At 37.4% G+C, this 19,119-nt stretch overlaps 1 protein-coding gene across 2 annotated transcripts in view; it reads right to left on the reverse strand.

Moving 5' to 3' along the window:
- Positions 1–19,119, reverse strand: part of fcho1 (FCH and mu domain containing endocytic adaptor 1) — a 52,556-nt gene that overhangs the window by 25,982 nt on the left and 7,455 nt on the right. The window contains exons 1-3 of one of the 2 annotated variants that reach the window (XM_067512838.1): positions 12,585–12,603; positions 12,279–12,329; positions 2,464–2,555 (exon numbers count right to left, since the gene is read on the reverse strand). In XM_067512838.1, the coding sequence (XP_067368939.1) occupies positions 2,464–2,555; positions 12,279–12,305 (119 nt within the window). In that variant the 5' untranslated portion in view covers positions 12,306–12,329; positions 12,585–12,603. Of the gene's footprint in view, positions 1–2,463; positions 2,556–12,278; positions 12,330–12,584; positions 12,604–19,119 lie in introns of those variants that run through there. The other variant, XM_067512837.1, reaches the window with a different exon arrangement.

Here is a 19,119-nt window from a genome sequence, read left to right on the forward strand (position 1 = left end):
CCTGTTGTGTACTGATCAGCTACCTCACCAGGCTTGACAGTGTGAGTGATTGAAAAGGACCACTGGCCAAGAAAAAACAAACACAACAACAACAGATAAATTATTGGGGAAATTACTTTTGGACAGCTGCACATAGATGATACTACAGGTAACTTGGTATATCGTCCAGGAACCAGGAATAGAACCACCAACCCTAGGGTTCATGAATGGTAGTCACAGCAATATACTCTTTACCAATTACTTCAATTAATAGATTAGTCTTTTGGACTATAAAATGTTAATAAAAATTTAGTTCTTCAACTAAATTAAGTCAGAAAAGGAGCAAATCCACATGCTTGAAATGCAAGGATTTTTATAAAATAATGACTTGAATGAATATTATTGATTATCAAAATAGCTACCATCACTTGTTCACTCAGTAAAAACAACCAGCAATATCACCTTCATTAGAGGGACTACTAAGACAAGAACACTGAATGTAACATGCACTAACTAAGACTAACTTGAGTCTGTGGTTGGCAGAGTTGTTAAAGTACTTTAACGGAGTGCCCGTCTTACATCAAAATAACCTTTCAAAAAAGGGAAGAGAAACAGAACGAGACAGATGAAACCTATCAACCCGATTGCCTTTTCCTCTTTCCTGCGGGATCACACACTTTTAACCACAGTGTCCCCATCTAATTTCCTGACTGCTGATTTGTTGTCTGGTGCTGTCCAAGCAGATAAGTAAATTTCCCCCTGCAAGGAATGTGCACAGCCACTGTGCATCAATGTCAGGATTATATTACTGCTCTGACAGTGAGAGCTCTGTGTGTATGTGTGTTAACTTCAGGTTTGAGAGCAGAAATTCCTGTGGGAACTTTATTACTCCCCTTAATTTACTCATGTATCTAATCTCTGATTAGAGACTATTTAATGTAACAAACTAGTCACTTTGAGTAGAGCAGTTCTAATTAGGTAACTGATCAACTCACTTAGTTACTGTTGTTAAACCTGCCTTCTCACACAGCAAATATGCAGCTTAATGATTAACAGTGCTGTCTCCAGCCAATTTTGTTTTTCATATGCTCTTTCATACATTTAATATATGGGAATCAAAAAGGTTTGTAAGTACTATTACTATATTAATTATTTTGTATGATAGTTTATTTTTTAATTATATATTAACATAATGCCGTTTATCGTTCAGTGAAGTTGTACTACTTCCAATGCACTCACTCACTTTCTGTACATGGCTTCTTATTTTAGTTTTATTGTATTTTATTCTGTCTCTGTGTACATACTTTTTAACTGTTTGTTACATCTTTGCATTGTAGCATTATATTAGAGATTATGTGTATGCACTTGACACCAAAACAGTTTTCTGATTCTGACTATGTTAAACGGTAACTGGACATTTGCCTTTCAAATCGTTAAATCATATTTTCTTACACACAAAGTTGCCATGCAAGGCTTTTAGGATGATGACTAATGAAGACTAAGGCTTTTAATGAACAGAACATTTTGGCAGAGTAAAGAGCCCATAACTTGACTAATCACTGTCTGCATGCAGGAGTAACCTACACAGTAGGCCACTTTAACATGTTATGAGGTTACATAAAACCGCAAAAAAATAATGAAACCTAATTAATCAATGATTTACTGTAGACAATGAGACTGCCCCCATTTGTGCCTGTTATGTATTAAATGTAGAGTCGAGTCATGGAATATTTTGTCTATCATAAAAGGAATTACCAGATGGACATCATCTACCACCTTTTACCTCTTTACATGCCTTGTTTTGTCTTCGTGACACGATAGACGATAAACGATAGAATTCTAACATCTGACAAGATAGAAACAGCATATAAGATAATTTAATATTTAATAAATAATAAACAAACCTGTAAATGTAACAGAATTAGACAAATGCAAATGTTCATCTGCACTCGCTTGATGATAAGGCCTCCCAGGGTACTATGACTGAACTCTAGTTTAAGGATATGAGTTTTGATAACAGATTAAATTTGTGAGTTTATTTTTTATTTTTTTTAAATTCAGCAGTTGGCAGGAAGCTCAGAGATAATCTATCTGCAGTATTCAGGCTTGTGTGTATGAGTGTGTTTGAGAGATGATGCACTTCAAAAGTAGCACAGCAGTGAGAACAGGTGTCACAGGTCAGAGCAGAAAGATGACTGAAGAGGTTTTAACAAAGAAAGTCTTGTTTAAGCATCCTCTGCAGAATCAGCAGTCTGCTGAAAGGGCTTTGAAACCATATAAATCATGAAAAACCTTGTTAGATACAATGAAAGATAAAATCCAAAACAGCTCCTTTATAATCTCTGAACATTTCGCCTAACGTTGGCAAAGTCTTTCATCTTTCTGTCCAAGTACGCTGAGACAAAAATGTACAATTTCTCCACCCAGGCTCCATCACTACCACCACCTCCCACACAGATATTCACAAATATGCACAAACCTTACCTTTCACGTACAAACTCGGCTAGCTCCTTGGTTGCCAGCTGGCCATGCTTCATGTTGTGGTAGAGCACGTCAAAGCCGGCATTTTTCTCCCCCTGAGTCAAAAAAAAAACTGAATGTAAACCTCATCAAGTTAAAGACAGCGATGTTGGGTGGTTTACCAGTCGTACACAGGTTTTTAGTTTAAGGCATAACACATTACATTTTGCCAATGATGTTACCCTGAAGGTATCCTGGGAGAGATTTCACTATAATTCTTACATAACAGGTCCAACTAATACTTACAACACTTCGATTTAAGACAGATTAGATTTTTTTTTCTTTAGTGAGAAACCACCATTGAACAGAAACGGGAACTGGATTTGTCTGTTTCAGTAGACAAATCGACACATGCCACTTGTGTTGACTTGAAAGCTATCTGCGGCATGGGAACAAACTATTAGTACTTCTGAAAACAATAAGGGAATCATGACTAATAAGAAAAGTATTTCACATGTTGCACAAAGTTGCTTAAGTGAGAAATATTTATTAAATGTGGCCAAATGTACAGTAGCATACTGTAGCTAAAAAAAGTCTATTGTTCAAAAACAGGTTAGAATATAATATTAAAATTTCTGGAAATAGTGTTTCAAAACATTACAATTAGAGACTCATGGCTAAATAAGCAACAATCAAATCTAAAGTTGGAAAAAAAAAATATTTTCCCTCAATCATGCTGTGATGGCATTTAGAAGGGGGTAATTTAACAGATCATAGTCAAACTACTGCTTCTCCACTGTAGCTTACTGCTCCTATGTTGAGCCTGAAATCCACAGGGCCAACAAAACCCATGAGCTGCTTACGTTGTGGCTAAACAGACAAAACAATCTACAGCACTACCTCACCCCCATCACTGTTGTAAACACACAACCCTACACCTGTCTCCATAATCCGTAAGTCTGCCTTGCTGAGGCAGCACTATTGCAAATTGGTTGCGTAGTTTGTGGAACCTCACCACATTTTTCAGTCAACAGAAAGCCAGGCTGTCTATACAGGCAGGGACATAGACAGCTGCTTCTCAGCACCTAAAAATACACTATCAGAGGAGAACAGACCCGTTCCTAGGTACCAGAGGAATAGCTGGAATGCCAAGGAAGGGTCACTGAAAACCTGCATGTCGTTCAGTAGTGGTGACGGCAGTCACTGACATAATGCATTGCCTAGCCCATAACCCTAATCTAAATTTGGGGGTGACTGTGGATCAGGAGGCAGAGCAGTTATCCACCAATCCTAGTATAACTGGTTCAATTCCCAGCTCCTCCTGTCACGTCTTTGAGCGAGACATAGAACCTCAAATAAGATGCTCCCTGTGAGTGCAGGCCAGCTGCATAGCATCATAAAGGTGTGTGTGTGATTTTGAGTGCAAATGGGTGAATAAAAAGCAGTGTAAATTTCTTTGGGTACCAGTAAGGTAGAGAAGCCCAATATAAGTGCAGACCATTTACGCTTTAAATTCAATTCTAATTTAAACCCTAAAACAAGGTCATACAACTGCTTTTGATTTGGGTAAATTTGGGTTGATTTGGGTAAACTAATCCTTTTGCCTTCTCACATTTAATCTATTAGTATATTTGAAAGTAAGACTCTTGCACTCTAATGCACCCTAGAAAGGTTTTATTATTCTGAAATAAAATGACAACTCTTTAAAAATAAAAGTAAAGAGACTACAACAGGGATACTGTTCAACTACGATGAAAACAACATGAAAAACACAGTATGAGCAGTTTTCCCATCTTCTCCATCCTCAGTCCTATGTCCTTCTCTCTGATTGCTGAACAGTCTTCATTAACGGCCTGTTCAATTCAAAAAAGTGTTGCCATTACTCTTGTCAAGGCCCCTTTCTTACAGCTGGTGGAAACTTTACCTTCCCCACCAAAAGATGAAGTGCAACCCTTTAACTAACACACACACACACACACACACACACACGACACCTGTGCGCCACTGCTTGTCTTTCAGCTGCATGCAAACCGAGCTTTGCCACAGCCCATAGAGGATTATAGTGCTCAACTTGTTTTAAAAACAGTGTGTGATAAAACTGCTAGAAGAAAATTAGTATCGAGTGTTTGAAAAAGCAAATATTAGCACCTTAACTTTCCTGAAAAACAAATTTACTCATTATCATAACAAACAGTATTTGCTTTTGCAACCGTTTGAATATTTGCTCATGACCAAAGATGCTCTCAATGCTGTTCATGAAATGATTTTTAACTGCTGCTATGCCACACTGAATCTGCCAGTTTATGTAAAGGTCGATTTCTAGTTTTGACACAACTAAAAAGCAACGCATTTTCAGAATTTGATCTATTTTGTTTCATCAGTACTGATATTTTGTCCTTTGTGGGCTGACAGCTTCCATATTAAATGTATCGAAGCGCTTACACTGCTCTGCTCGACCTCTTTTTTGATTCACTTCAGCTGTGTAATATTTCTTTCAATCAGATCTTCTGAGGTGAAAGCAGAATTCACAAATGTTGGATAATGTGTGTATATGTCTCAAACATTTACTTTACAGCTTGTCTTTACCACTCTGATATAGACACATAATTATGCAGGTCTTGAGTGATTAAGCAGATATCATCTGGCCCCTATACAGGTTGCCATACCAAATAAATTTGATAGCACATTGAGTTTCTCCAAGTGCTATAATGTATTCATCAAGGCCTCAGTGAATGAAAATCCTCCATATCTTATATATGCAAAGCCCCTCTTCTTTCCCCTGAACTTTTTCTATCAATTAAGTTGACCGTTTTGGTAATGCACAATTGAGTCTATTACCATGACAATGAGGGGGACAGCGGGAGAGCAGACGAGTGGAATGGAGGGGGGTGTATAGGGAGGTATAAAAATCTGTATTTGGACTGCTTTCTTATGCAGACTCCAGCTTCTGAGAAACACTATGAGCTGTGGGGGATCTGCACAAATGTGTTAACTGGGACTGTAAGGAGCAAGAAAGTTATTTCGGCAAATCCAATGAAGACATTATGAAGTGGTTAGGATCCATATGTAACCTTCTGTTGTTCAATCATTATGGTGGTCGGGGCCATTAAACTTAATAGACTTTGAGAACAGGTCTAATATTCTTCACGCTCTATGCACCAACTGTCAAAACAGAAAAAAAAAAAAAAAAAAAAACCTAATACATAAGTTCTATATGTTTTACTACCACCCAATAATGACAAATGAATGCCCATCAAAGCTCTTCAGAAAAAAACAAAATAAAACAGGATTCAACATTTAGATTCACAGAAAGTTCGATGTTTCCTTACTTTATGGGTATATGAGTATTATGAGTATATTTTTAAATTTATTTATAAATAAGATCTATATTGTTGCTGCAGAATCAGCTGAATGTCGTTCAGAAAGACACAAGACCTTTAAACAGAGATTGAGGGCAGATTAAGGCCTCAATGAAAAGAATGTGCAGAGAGTGTAATCAATAATACAAATCGCAATACTGCTCTAAAAACAAGTGCTGAATTTGAATTTCATCATTTTCTCATATCACTGTGACTTTCTCAGATGTAGGCATTTGACCAGCATTAGTAAATTTCTTGGACATTAACACAATTTTAACACAATGCGCCTGGTGATACAGTAAATTTCATAGAGTTAAAACCTTTCCTGTAATAAAGGTTTTCAAAGTTTTCTTAGATTTAAGCCATTTTCCACTGAAAAAAAGTAGACAAAGACAACTCCTCAATTATGTTTCATCCAACTGAGCTGACAGTTTTCCAAACTGTAATCACTGTATTACTCTTATATGTGCCTCAGTTAAGCTGTGTCCATTTTATCTGTAGAGTTTGGTCTATGTTCTTCTTCTTACTTGATTCCAATAAGCAGCAGCTCCACACTTCCCCTCAGGCTTGTATGAAACTAATTACAGATAGTAATGAAACTTGGGTTGAGCTGAGCTCTGTACTGCAGAGTGTGCTTCACAGCTGACTCGCCACAACAAATAAAAGATCTTCTTCTGTGTTTGCCAGTTCATTGTTGGAGTTGTGCTGTTGATCAGGGAGAAAGGGATCTCTGCTGGCTTGTAATGAATAGAAAAGTTACTAATATTTTACCCACAAATCAAAAATCTGATTTTCAATTAATTAAAAAGGTCCAATAAGAGCTGCAGGGAGATGGACACTATGGACACACACAAATGCAAACTTCAGTTCAGCGAGAGACAGGCACAAACATACGAAAATCCAATTAATAAACAGGTCGTTCGTCTCTTTAGAATGATTCTAGGGGATTAAAAATCCATCGTTATCTCTACTGCTTTTCTTGTTCAGGGTTGTGGGAGGCTAGACCCTATCCCAGATGTCATTGGGCGACAGCTGGGGTACAGGCAGGACAGGTCCAGTCTCTTTTAGGGCCAACACAGAAATACATAGACAAACCATTCACATTAACACCTACGAGCAATTTAGAGTCACCAATTAACCTAACATGCATGTATTTGGATGGTGGAAGCCTCCAGAAATAACTGACACAAGCACAAGGAGACACAACAACAAGCAGGTAGTAAATTTAATTCTGAAGGATTATATTTTGCCCAGTTAATCCGCTCACTGAGCACTGAATGTGGCCCCCTTCCATTTAACTAAGCAAGAAACTGGAATATTATATTATTAAAATTACTTGAAGTTAAAATGTAATGTATACAACAAATATTAATTCAATACAGTTTTAATACAGATACACTTCTAACAGATTTAAACCACATTATCAGATTCCCACTAGAACAAGTCGCATATTCCAAATTTCTGTTTTTTTTTTTTTTTTTTTACCTTCTTGTTTAAAATTTATGCTGCTCAGCTTGGCTTTCAAATAGACTTTTTCCTTCTCTGGCAAGGTCTAGGGTTGTGTCTTTAGTTCTGCTACTGGTCAAATGTGCCTTTATACAATGTCTGCAAGACTCTGATGTCTGAGGATATTCCTGCTGTGTAACCCAGTCGATCAGTCCAAAAAAAAAAAAAAAAAGGATACTGAGCAGCTGAAGTTGGAATTATGCTTCACTTGACAAGAACATGTTCGATCAGGATTAACTCTAAGATTTAGGGCTATCAAGAGGAACTACCAGACACTTATGACATATACAGGTACCAACAGCCTGTAAATAATGTATATGAATAGCATTACAATGGCTGCCCATTCTTTACTGCCCATTCTTTACATATATTTACTTCTAATTTGTTTGTACAGCTGTTCATCTAAGGGAACATTATTCATTTGAATTTCTGCATGAGATAAGACAATTTTGTAGGCAGTTTCACTTATGGTTCTCCTGCATTAATAAACTCTTAATAACATTCTGCAGTCAATAAGTACCAAAAGGAAGATACTTTTTTTTTAGTTGCACTTGAATTAGATAAATTTGTAGAATATTGTTTGAGTGACCTTTCTAATAGTGAAGCAGTGACCGATAATTGTATATGAAAACATCAAATTATGTAATTGTTTTTAAAATGTTGCCATTGAACCTATTTAATTCACAGTTCTATAGTATCACTGTGGGACAAATAAAGGTTTATCTTATCTTATAAATGTGATTTGACTTTATTACTCTTTATTTAAAGTTCACTCTCTGTCAATGCAATTTTGACAAACTGCAAAAGAATGATTACAACACATCACATTGCAATATACTCCATTCTGTAGACCACATTATACATTTCTTTTCAGACACCTGTCAAAAGTAAAGCTGCAAACATTCCACCCTTGTGTTAGGCTCTACATCATCCATCCATACACTGACCAGTATGTCAGTGCTGCAGTGTGTTTAGCTGACTTGCAGAAACACTTCCTGCTGACTAGACAGGTTGAACAGAAAGAACATTCCCAAAGCAGAGAAGTGTCAATAACATCGGGGGCAGGTAGCAGCAGCAACAGCCCATCAGTGATGGCTCCGAAATGCCCAAATGTGCTGTGTAGGTTGCTCTGAGAAAAGTATGGAAACGCAAACTATCAATGCCTTCCTGGAGAGATCGTGTGGAAATATACTCAAATAATATCCCATGTCCCCTTCTCAATTATAAAGGGAGATACACATTGCTCAAGAATTTTGAGAGAAAACCAAGACCCAATTCACACAATACACAATTCAAAAATCACATTTTACCCTAAATTGTGCAGCCTTGAGGAAGACATTTAAATTATGATCATTTCAGTGTTACTGATATTATGATAATTAAATATAATTCAAATGAATGAAGATAATGCACCACATGTAGCCAAACCACTATAACTGATCTTTAAACAACCTTAGCAGCACACAATAATTTTATGCTGGAAATATACCACCTCCAAACACTGGACCAGGAACAAATATAGTTCTTTTTACCTCTACAACAATTTATCTTAGCTGTTAATCTAAGTTTGCACAGAGCAGAAACAAGGGGAACTGAGAAAGAATACGAGAATGAAAGAAGTAGGGGACAGGAAAGGAAAGGCCAAAGAAAAGGGAGAGGGAATATGTATGTGAAGGAGATAGACTTTGACATGGTGTGTTTACTGCTCTTCATCCCAAGAGAAAATCCCAAGACCCAAAGAGATGGGAGGGTATCAATGCTGGGATCATTAAACTGAGAAGCAGGCAATAACAAAAACCTCGGGCATCGTTTGTGTGTATTTTTATACACACACACACACAGTCAGCCACAAAAGGGGTGGTTTCATAAAGAGAAAATAAAAGACATTACTGAATACTTCACAGCCACAAACAAAAACAGTGTGCTGATCTTTCAGCAAAATAATTCATTCAAATCTGCCTGGATAATATGCACAGTAATTGTTATGGTCCATTCACCACTGCTAACAGTGTGTTCTGGGAGGACAGATGGCAAAATTATTGCAGATCTTTCTACAGGCTTCCCTAATGATGAATTCAAATTCAAAATTAATTTATCCTTTATTTGGCATAATTTCTATCAGCTAAAATCCCACAGGAATGAGGCTACTGTTGTGAAACAGTCCAGACACAAAAGCAAAATATCCAAAATTACAACAATCAGTTGTTCTCTTCTTATGTGGAATAAAGAGCAATCTTTTAAAACAATCCTGTAAAGCCATGACCACACCTGTAGGACAGGAATAACATATGAGACACTGCCTGCTGCAACACTCATTGTCCTTTATCAATTATTAAAAAAAAAAAAAAAAAAACATTTTGCATCTGACAATCCAAAAGGCAAAATTCAGGGATTATGAAGCAGCAAAACACCTGTACTCACAAAGAAAGAAATTATATTGCAAAGACTTAACAGTGCCTAAATATATGTGCACTGTAAGATGAAGGACGTTCTTAATTACAGCCAATGGGTTTCCCCCTGTGGCTATGAACACAGCTCTCATATAGTTAATGAGAAAGGACAATGTGTAGTGGGGAGGCTTTGTGAGTGGCTGTGAATGTTCTTGAGCCAAACAAGACTAGGTTCTGCGTCCGTGACTTGTTTTTCCCTAAGTGGCTGTGCTAATTAACTAAAAGGACTGATTTGTATTGCACAACTATTTGTGTCTGAAAGCAGGGTGAGTTCGAAACACACTCATGTACATGCAAAAACAAATAACACAAATGATTCGGTTACAAACAACATGCAGCTTTTTTGCCTGCATTTAAGAACCAGGCACTGTGACCCACCCAAAAATGTGATCATCTCCATACAGTAGAAAAGCAGCTCTACGACCTTGTCTTTGAGCTTCTCGTCTGTTTGCTTCCCTTCCTACCAGAGTGCTCTCGATTTCTTGTTTTTTTCCACTTGCCTCCCTGCCTGTAGACCTGTTTGTCTACTACTCTGGCCAAAGCACAAAGACTGCACTATAACAGAATCTGTAAATCATAGATGAATGTTTAGTAGGCAAAACGGTGAATGGCTGTACAAATACAACAACACTAATGTTTTTAAATTTAAAACACCTCCTCTTTTATTGTCTGTTTAAAGTTAATTAGACACCCATTTCTCATCAATACTACATTCAAGTCAAAGTTTCTTTAAATGATCAATATTCACTTAAATCCTTGTTTTTTGGATCTGAACATCTTATTTAGTTCCCCTGCTAAAACAATAGCGGGGAGTTTTTTCAGTCTGATTACACAAGACAGAAGAAGTAGGGCACACCTGAAATAGACACACCAGGTATGCAGGGACAGAGAGTAGACAGTGAGGATAGAGGGGGAAATGAGAGGGTAGGAGCCCTTGTAAAAGCACAGAAATTTACGTTGGGATGAGACGGGTGTTGCAGGAAATGGAAGATTTTTGCGAGATTTCGCTCCTGTACTTCAATCATCTGTGAAAAGTTAATGAGGCAATTAACTACTGCCCAAATAAAGCTAATGAATGCAATAAATAACTCAAGTAACAGTTACATTGAGTTAACGGTATATTAGATAACTTGCACCTAATAGCACTTTATGTGGGGTAATAAATTATTCCTGTATACGTTTTTCAACTTTGTGTGTCAACACAGCATTACAGAAATTGATTGATTTTTTTTTTTTTTTAATTATGGTTAGTAATAGTTAACTGGACTGCCTTAACTTAAGTTAACTTATGTTTGAAATATTCTAATATTCTTTTTTAGTGTTTTTGAGTTTCGTGCTCAGGCTAGCTATAACAACAGCCCAGTGGCAAAACGGATCTTGTTTCAGTTTTGAAGCCCATGGCAGTATGCAAGCTGCAGCTCTTGATCAATGTTTTACAAAGTTCACATCTTAACGCTATGTTCATCTCAATGTTGCTACATGTGAATTTTTTCATGTTGGTGAAAAATATGTTCCTATCACTATGTTGAATTTTACTACGTTAATGCGAATGGATGTTCTGATTGTCGGTTAGACCATAACAAAAAAGGAACAAATAGTCAAATGAATTTGATTTAATTCTTTCTGACCAACCAAATCTGACTTCACTGCATACACCTGGTTCCTGCACTAGATGAGACTGGGAACGCAAGGATGCAGGTGAAGGGATGGTTGGAAAATAACAGAGTAGAGAGAGCGAAGGAAGGGAGGAGCAGCGTGATGTACTTCCAAGTCTCATGCTGGTGTTAGCTTGATTTCCAGAACTTGTATATTGCTGCTTAAAAAAAGTTGACAAATTTGACAAATAAAGTCGTGACACAGGGTTAAGAAACTGGTTCCCATCACCTGCACCTCTTGCATTTCTCAGCCTTTATAACTATATAATCTTATAATTGCACTTGCAAAAACAAATTCATATCCCCCAAACTAAGTTGGAAAAAATATTATGGAATTATAGCTATGGAACTTCTATTAAAAGGCAGGTATGATACAACTGACAACACAATAGAAGGTAGAGTAACACAAAGAGTTAAGCTTCAATAATTTCACTGAAATAAGTAAAAAAGGAAGATATAGTAAAAGCCATTCAGATTGATTCCGAAAATAACTTTTTAAATTTAGTATTACTTTCAAAAGTGACTGCCTACAAGATGAATTAGAATAGCACTGTTTTCCATGTGTGCGTGGGCTGGATAAAAGATAGTAATATTGTTTGCAAGTGAGCGAAGGAGGAAGACAAAGCACATCCTGTGCTTAGCTGACCATTCCGCAGGGACTCAGCAGCTCAGATTTCCACAGAGAATATGAATGAAAAAGCTAGGTGACTTATAGCTGTGATTTAGTTATAGGTGTGAATAGGTAAATTATGCGTCTGTTAAAGCTAAAGTAATAAAAGCTTGATCAATGAGACTATCATAAAAATCCTTTCTGCATAATCTCAGTCATTACATTGATGAATTTAGGAGTATTTTCAAAAGACACTTACCCAGAAGTTGTTCTGAAAGGAGGCCATCTTCACTCAGAGATTCACAGCAATCTGTGAAAGAAGTAGAGCTGTGTTAGAGAAATAGCTGACCTCAAGTTCTTTTTCCATTCTCTCCACATCACAGTAAGTGCTGGCAGGAAAGAACTGGAGGGTATCTTTGGGGTTTCTTGTAACAATCTGTAATAAGGTTTTATTTTCAGTCTTTTCTCTGCCCTCTGACAATAAACTGCAGTATTAAAGAGTCTGGCAAATGGCACATAAACAAGAATCCAAAAAGTCCTGGCTTTATAAAAACTGCTGAGACACCTTCAGTGTAGGAAGCGAGCTCCTGAGGGAGAGTAGAGGAGGTTTAAAAAATAAAAAATAAAAAAGTAAACTCTCAGGATTCAGAGACCTGAAGAAGGAAACAGAACTAGAGGTGTGCCTTGAGAGGGATGGGGGAGGAGAGTGAGGGAATACAGGGAAGAAAAGAAACCAATGGAGAGAACAAGGCAGATGAGCCAACATAGCCACAAAAGAAAGGATCACACCTGGCGAAACTGGTTGCTGCAGTCTTCACTGATAGGGAGAAACATGTTGCTGCTGATTGGCTCATATTTGTAGCTGCATGTTTTTTTTTCTGCAGACTGAATGTCAGTTATTCACATAGAAACATTGCTCCTCACTAATATTAAAATCCGTCTACTGTCATTTTTTTTGGCAGGTTTTTTAACATGACAGGTAAAGTGACCTTCTCTTTTGTCGTACATATATTTGCAAACTTAAATCTTAAGTACATTTCTGTGCAGCACATTTTGTTTTCCATGAAAAACTAAAAACAGGCAAAAGTTGGCAAGAAAAAACAATAAAAGGCATTTATATACATGTCATAGATCACTGACTGTTTAAAGTCTATAGATTTTCCAACATGGTGTCATACAACTGGGCCACATATTTTTGAAGGAAAAACTTTTCTATGATGTTTAAATGACATTCCTTCACTCATTTCTGGTTTCTCCACCATCTCAGGATGGTTGCAAGCTAGCAGGTGAATCCTTATATTTGATATTGTTGTAGATTAAGGAAGAGCTTTTTTCAGGGTCAGCAAGCTGTTTTTGTTGAATGTAGAATACTTAGTGTGGCCTTGCTTGCTAGTGTCCTCCTGCATTTTTTCATTCATTAGCCAAGATTTCTGAAAGGGAATATTTAATGTTTAATGTCAGGATTTCTGTTGAGTCACAAATGTTGGGGTCTTCAAAGTGACAGCCTCAGTGTCTTATCTGAAGGCAGAGACACTAGCATCAAGAAGCTGATCTGCTTTTTCTATTGATCATATTGACAGTAGTGGCGATATTCAGAATAAGACGTGGTACATAATTAATCGGTCAACACGATGGAATTTGGCTGTGTTTCCAAGATTACCCATTGAACGAGTACTTCCCAAGGTCTACCAACACGCAGGCACCATGTCGTGTTATTCTGTTACGTGTGTCTCTATGTGTACTTTAAACTACCGGTACACACAATCTTAAAAGTGAAGTTGCAGACTTGGTTTCAGATTAAGCCTATAACCAGGTTTTGGTAGAATTAGATGAGGCTTAGGGCTGGGCAAGTATTTGTGATTTATGAGGTTGGAAGGTGAGATGCCAAGGAAATCATATGTCAGCAAGTATCCTCACAAAAAATATAAAGTCCTGCATGTGTGTATGCTGACAACAGTCCCTGTTTTGGCACAGAGTCAGCTAAGGCTTGGTGACCTAGCATCAGGCAGAAGCAACACACAGCAAAACACCAAGATGTGCTGTATGTACACACATACACACACACACCTTGTTAATTAGCTCAGCAGTGGGACAGGAGGCCCCTGCAGTCACTGTTGTGTCAGTGTTGTGCTCGACAGTCCTGTATCAATATAAAAGGTCATAAAAGATAGAAATACTACCTTATATTTTTTTTAGGGGAATCATTGTGACACTGGGAATAAATGAATCCTTTCTTCTAAAAATTAAATGACTATACAACTAACTGGCTACATTGCTATGTAAATGCAACTGGATCACATTATCAGTTTAACAATTAATTGATACTCTATATCACAATTTAGCACAATGCAACTTGCAAAAGCTGTAGTTAAAACGTACATTTAACACTATAATATTAAAAGGGCTCCCACAGGCTTCACTTGCAGAGATCTACCGTTCGCCACCTGCTCAGGAACTTATCAACAGTGGATGAAGAATGTTTAAGATACAAATAAGTTTGACAGCGGTGCTGCTAACTTCAGTGATAATGCCCTCGGCCCAAGCAAACCCCAATGCCGATGCACAAGAGACCCCACTATTTTTAAAACAAAACACAGTCAGCTAAAATCTCGATAACTGTTTGAAAACACCCAACTAACAGCAGGATACAGTCTCCAACTAAGTTAACGTGCAGTGCAATGTGATGTCAACATCCCTAGAAATGATTACGACCAATATCTTGTAGCTTCTTTTTAATGTCTTGCAGGTAGGTACGAAGAGATCTGAGAGCCGTTCTTGTTAATGTTGTGCCCAATTTTCACTGCCTGTCCTACTACCACACTACTCCCTTTTTTACTTGAAGAATGAGAGCCAGCCGTTGCAAAGAGACAGATGACATAGACTTATTAAAGGCCGTATGACTTGTCTGTTGCTGTCCTTAAACACTCCATTTAATTGTCCCCTCCTCCCCAGCTCGGTCAGAGCAAGAACAGCCGTAGAGTGACAGTGAGTGAATTAAGAGAGGAAGCTGCATTAGCAAAAATAAATTTCTGAAAATCAGAAATCAAACAGTCTTTTCTGATCATTACACAGGGGTTACATTCTAAAACACAACGAAATATGGTCACAACTCCACACAATCCTGCAGGAAGAACTTTGTATGAATACAACTGAAATGCACAGTTCTCTTGTGTTCTCCACTGTGGCCTCTCTTCTCTGCAGGCATATGTGTTTGTGTGGGCCGACCTAAAACTGGATGCATGTAATGTTTACAATGCAGAGCAGTGACATTAGGTCTGACAATGTGATTTTGTGCTGTTAAACCAAGTCCACACATAGGCAAAAATAAAGTATATTGATTTGATATTAAAGGTTGAATCTGATATACAGAAGAAAATAATAATAACTTTGAATTATGTTATTTTTTCTATACAGTTAAACCTTAGACCAAACCATAATCTTTCTCTACGTCTAAGATTCCGTTCGATTCCGTTTATTTCTCAGTCCTAACATTCACATAGGATCTTAAAATGTTATATGGAAGAGTCCAGTTCATTTCCAGTTCAGCTGAATTAAATCCATAACTTTAACAGCTCTACAGACTTTTAGGCTAAAACTAAACAAACCAAATTTGAACTCAAATATTTATAATGAGTAAAATGTTACTTCCTACTGTACAGAAACCTTCTGCCAACGAACTGGGCAGACTCCTCGTGGAAAAATACAGAAGCGGGGGGACAGTGATCCTTACTATGCCACCAGATGGTTTTCAGGCAAGCAGAAATGGGGGACAGAGGGAGGACTAGAGATAAACAAACAGACCTAAAAGCCACTTGTTTTCTCTTTATGCCAACCTGGTCTCACATATTGAAACATATTGGAAATCTGAGGTAATAACCAATTTTACTTTAATCCCACAGTTTATACACAACATAGTGCAGAAACACAAAGACAGAGTGGTGAGCACTGGCAACCCTACCAGACACAGTGACATATATAGAAGAAGCAAACATTCAGTATTTTCCATCTGGTTCCAAATAGTCATAGGCTGAAATCAGCCCTGAGGCAAACAAAGCCCAGAAAAGAAGTGGGACAAATTGTGACCTTGATTTCATGTTTACAATAATTTTTTTCTGAAATAACCCACGCAGGGGTGGGGGGGACCCTTGCCATGTGTGCATATACTGTATGTTTCAACCACACTGGCAAATATTAGAGGTGATCCCATGCTGCTTCTATGATATTTAAGTCTGGACTCTCTGTGGAATAGTCCATGAGGGTCACTATTATTGGCAGTTTTTTTTTTTCCCCAAATGTATTTTCACTAGATTACCTGTTTGCTTGGGTTCATGGTCATGCTAAAAATCTATTCCCAATCAGATACTTATCAGGAGGAATGTTATCAAGAATTAAAATCTGTACTTTTCAGCATTTATGATCCCAATAGTTTGGACAAAATCATCAACACCACTGGTGGAAATGCAGCTCCAAACCATGACAGACCCTCCACCATGTTTCACCAAAGACTGCAAGCTCTAATTCTTCTAGGTCTCTCCAACTCTTACGGTCACTAATGTTCTACAATTTGACACGAAAATTTCAAACTTCCATTTGTCACCCCCTAATAATAATAATAATAATAATAATAATAATAATAATACATAACAATACTCTCCTCACTATAATCTTCATGAGCTTTTGCCAATAACCACCTTTTTATTGTTCCCCTTGCAAAAAAGGTCGCCATCCTTCCATCAAACACCAAATCTAACGGTATCAGAGTCATACACTGCCTGCTAAAAAGGAAAGGAAATAGGAATGTGCAATATGTAGCAGGCTGATAACTGATCTTTTATGGTGGGCCTGAGAGCTCACTGCACTGCAAATCAAGAAAATACATGAAAACAGACAAAACACAAGCACATTTTAAAAAAACTTAACAATTTGATCAATTTGACAATACAGGTGCAGCATTTAGAATTGCGCAGCAAAAGCTTCAACACAAGCAAATAACACAACTTTCTTTTTGCAGCACGTTTCTTAATTTGGTTGTGTTTTGGCTTTTGCAGTGCGTTTTGTGATTTGGTTATGTTGTGGCTTTGGCAGCACATTTCTTAATGCTGCAGCTGTTGTCAAATTGATGAAGAAATTTGCATGCATTTTCTCGATTAACAGCTTGCATAATGTAATCTCAAAGTACACAATAAAATACAAAAGTTCACTTTAAACTGCAATACCATTATTGTATTGTCTTAAAACATTATTCTGTATTAACAATAAGGTTAAAATAGCATGACCAAACTAGAAAGTGTTGCTGATCTTAACAAACATGACAACTAACTTATGCTACAATCTTAAATGATCACAAATCTGGTTAATTTCAAATAAAAAAATAAAACTAATTAGATGTAGATATAATGCAGACATGTGACTAAACAGAATAAGAAGCAAAGGCCAAGATGAACACAGCCAGTGTCATGCAGTCACTTTACAGAAATTTAAGCTGCTCTTACACCTTGGTCAAAGAAAAGAACCTTGAGGCAGAGCAAAGAGCAAGGAGAAAGTAAATAACAGGCCTCAGGCTTATGGCCTAAAACATCAACCAGTTTTGAACTAACCGGGCTGCAAAAAAATAAACAAGAGTCATACATCCATGCTAGCTCAATGACGGTTAGTTGTCAATGTCAGGACGCTAACACACTCACACTAACATGCTGCTGTTTACCAGGTATACTGTAGTCATGTTAATGTGAAGTTGAAGTTGTATTTGTTAATGTATTTGGTCTTACATGAAAGTATTGCCAAAATTGCCAAAGATATGACCTGATGATATTGCTGGATTAAATGTTAAGGGATCCTTAAAATAAGCACGAAGCTAGGGAAACATATATGGGTAGAATGTGGCATGAATGTGTACCAAAAAAAATACAATTTTAGTCAAGTTAACAACTGATAGCATGGCTGAAAAGTTTATTAATTAATTTCTTGGAGGGAAATTTTTATTTTTTTTTTTTAAATGGGAAACAGCTAATCTAACGCTTGTTTTCCTACAAAAATGCCTTTTTAATCCCGGTAAATAATCCTGTTTATATCAAATTGGTCTTTAAAGAACACTTGTTTTTCCACTCCAGCAAAGTGAGAACAGTGTATGGAGAGATGTAGCAGCAGCATATCGACTGTTACCCCCTGCTCCCCAACTACAAAAAGGTTTTCACAAGGTATGCAGCCATATCAGTGAAGATATGTTTTTTCTGCTCTCTGGCCCCCAACCACATGGCCTGACAACGACCAGATGGCTGCAGTGAAAAATTAGGACTTATAAAAGCACATGTGGACGAGTTGAACAAAATCGCACATAGACAAAGCCCATCCATAGTCCTTTTCATTCCTGCAGAAATAAATGGTGCATCCTCTCTGCTTATCCTGACAGCACTGCTGTTTTTCATTTTCTTTTCCATTTTTGGAGGAGAGGGTTTTACTAACACATCTCTCTCTGAAGGAAGAAAGGGAAGGTCAACAATAACTCCCGAGCCCTCACTATCTCCACCTGCTTCTCTCAATCCTCTAGGTGAGAGAAAAAAAAAAAACTGTCTATCCTCACACTCTCAGTTAATACAGTGGAGAGTAGCCTCTTCCTCTAGGTAAAAACAGCAAAATGAAAATGGAACTGGGTTGAATGCAATGACAGCCGAGTGTGGAATAACGATGCTTCAGTTAAGCTCTAAACAGAAACATTTTTCAAAAACTCAGGGAGTAAAACCGGAGATAAGAAGAAAGTGACACAAAAGAATAAACCAATGAAAAGAAAGGACCAGCAGAGGTGATGAACAGAGTGAGGCGAAGTGGGTGGTCTGTGAATAAACACATCTATATTCCAAAATCGGGCAAGTAAAGAAAAACAACTCTCCAAGCAGTTGAAGGACAAGATGAAAAGATGAAACAAGGAGCCTTGGCATAAAACATCAAACAAGGGTTCCCCAAAATAAGCAGGGAAAGATTTTTAAAAAACTATGTCTTTCAAAGCCAAGTCAGAGTGAACTATCTAAAAGGGATTAGTCAGTTTGTGCATTTTATTTAGATTAAAAATGCTGGTGCCCTTTAGGGTTAAGACAGTTTTGTTA

The sequence above is a fragment of the Channa argus genome, chromosome 8 (genome assembly GCF_033026475.1).
Source record: "Channa argus isolate prfri chromosome 8, Channa argus male v1.0, whole genome shotgun sequence".
Classification (NCBI taxonomy): Eukaryota; Metazoa; Chordata; class Actinopteri; order Anabantiformes; family Channidae; genus Channa; species Channa argus.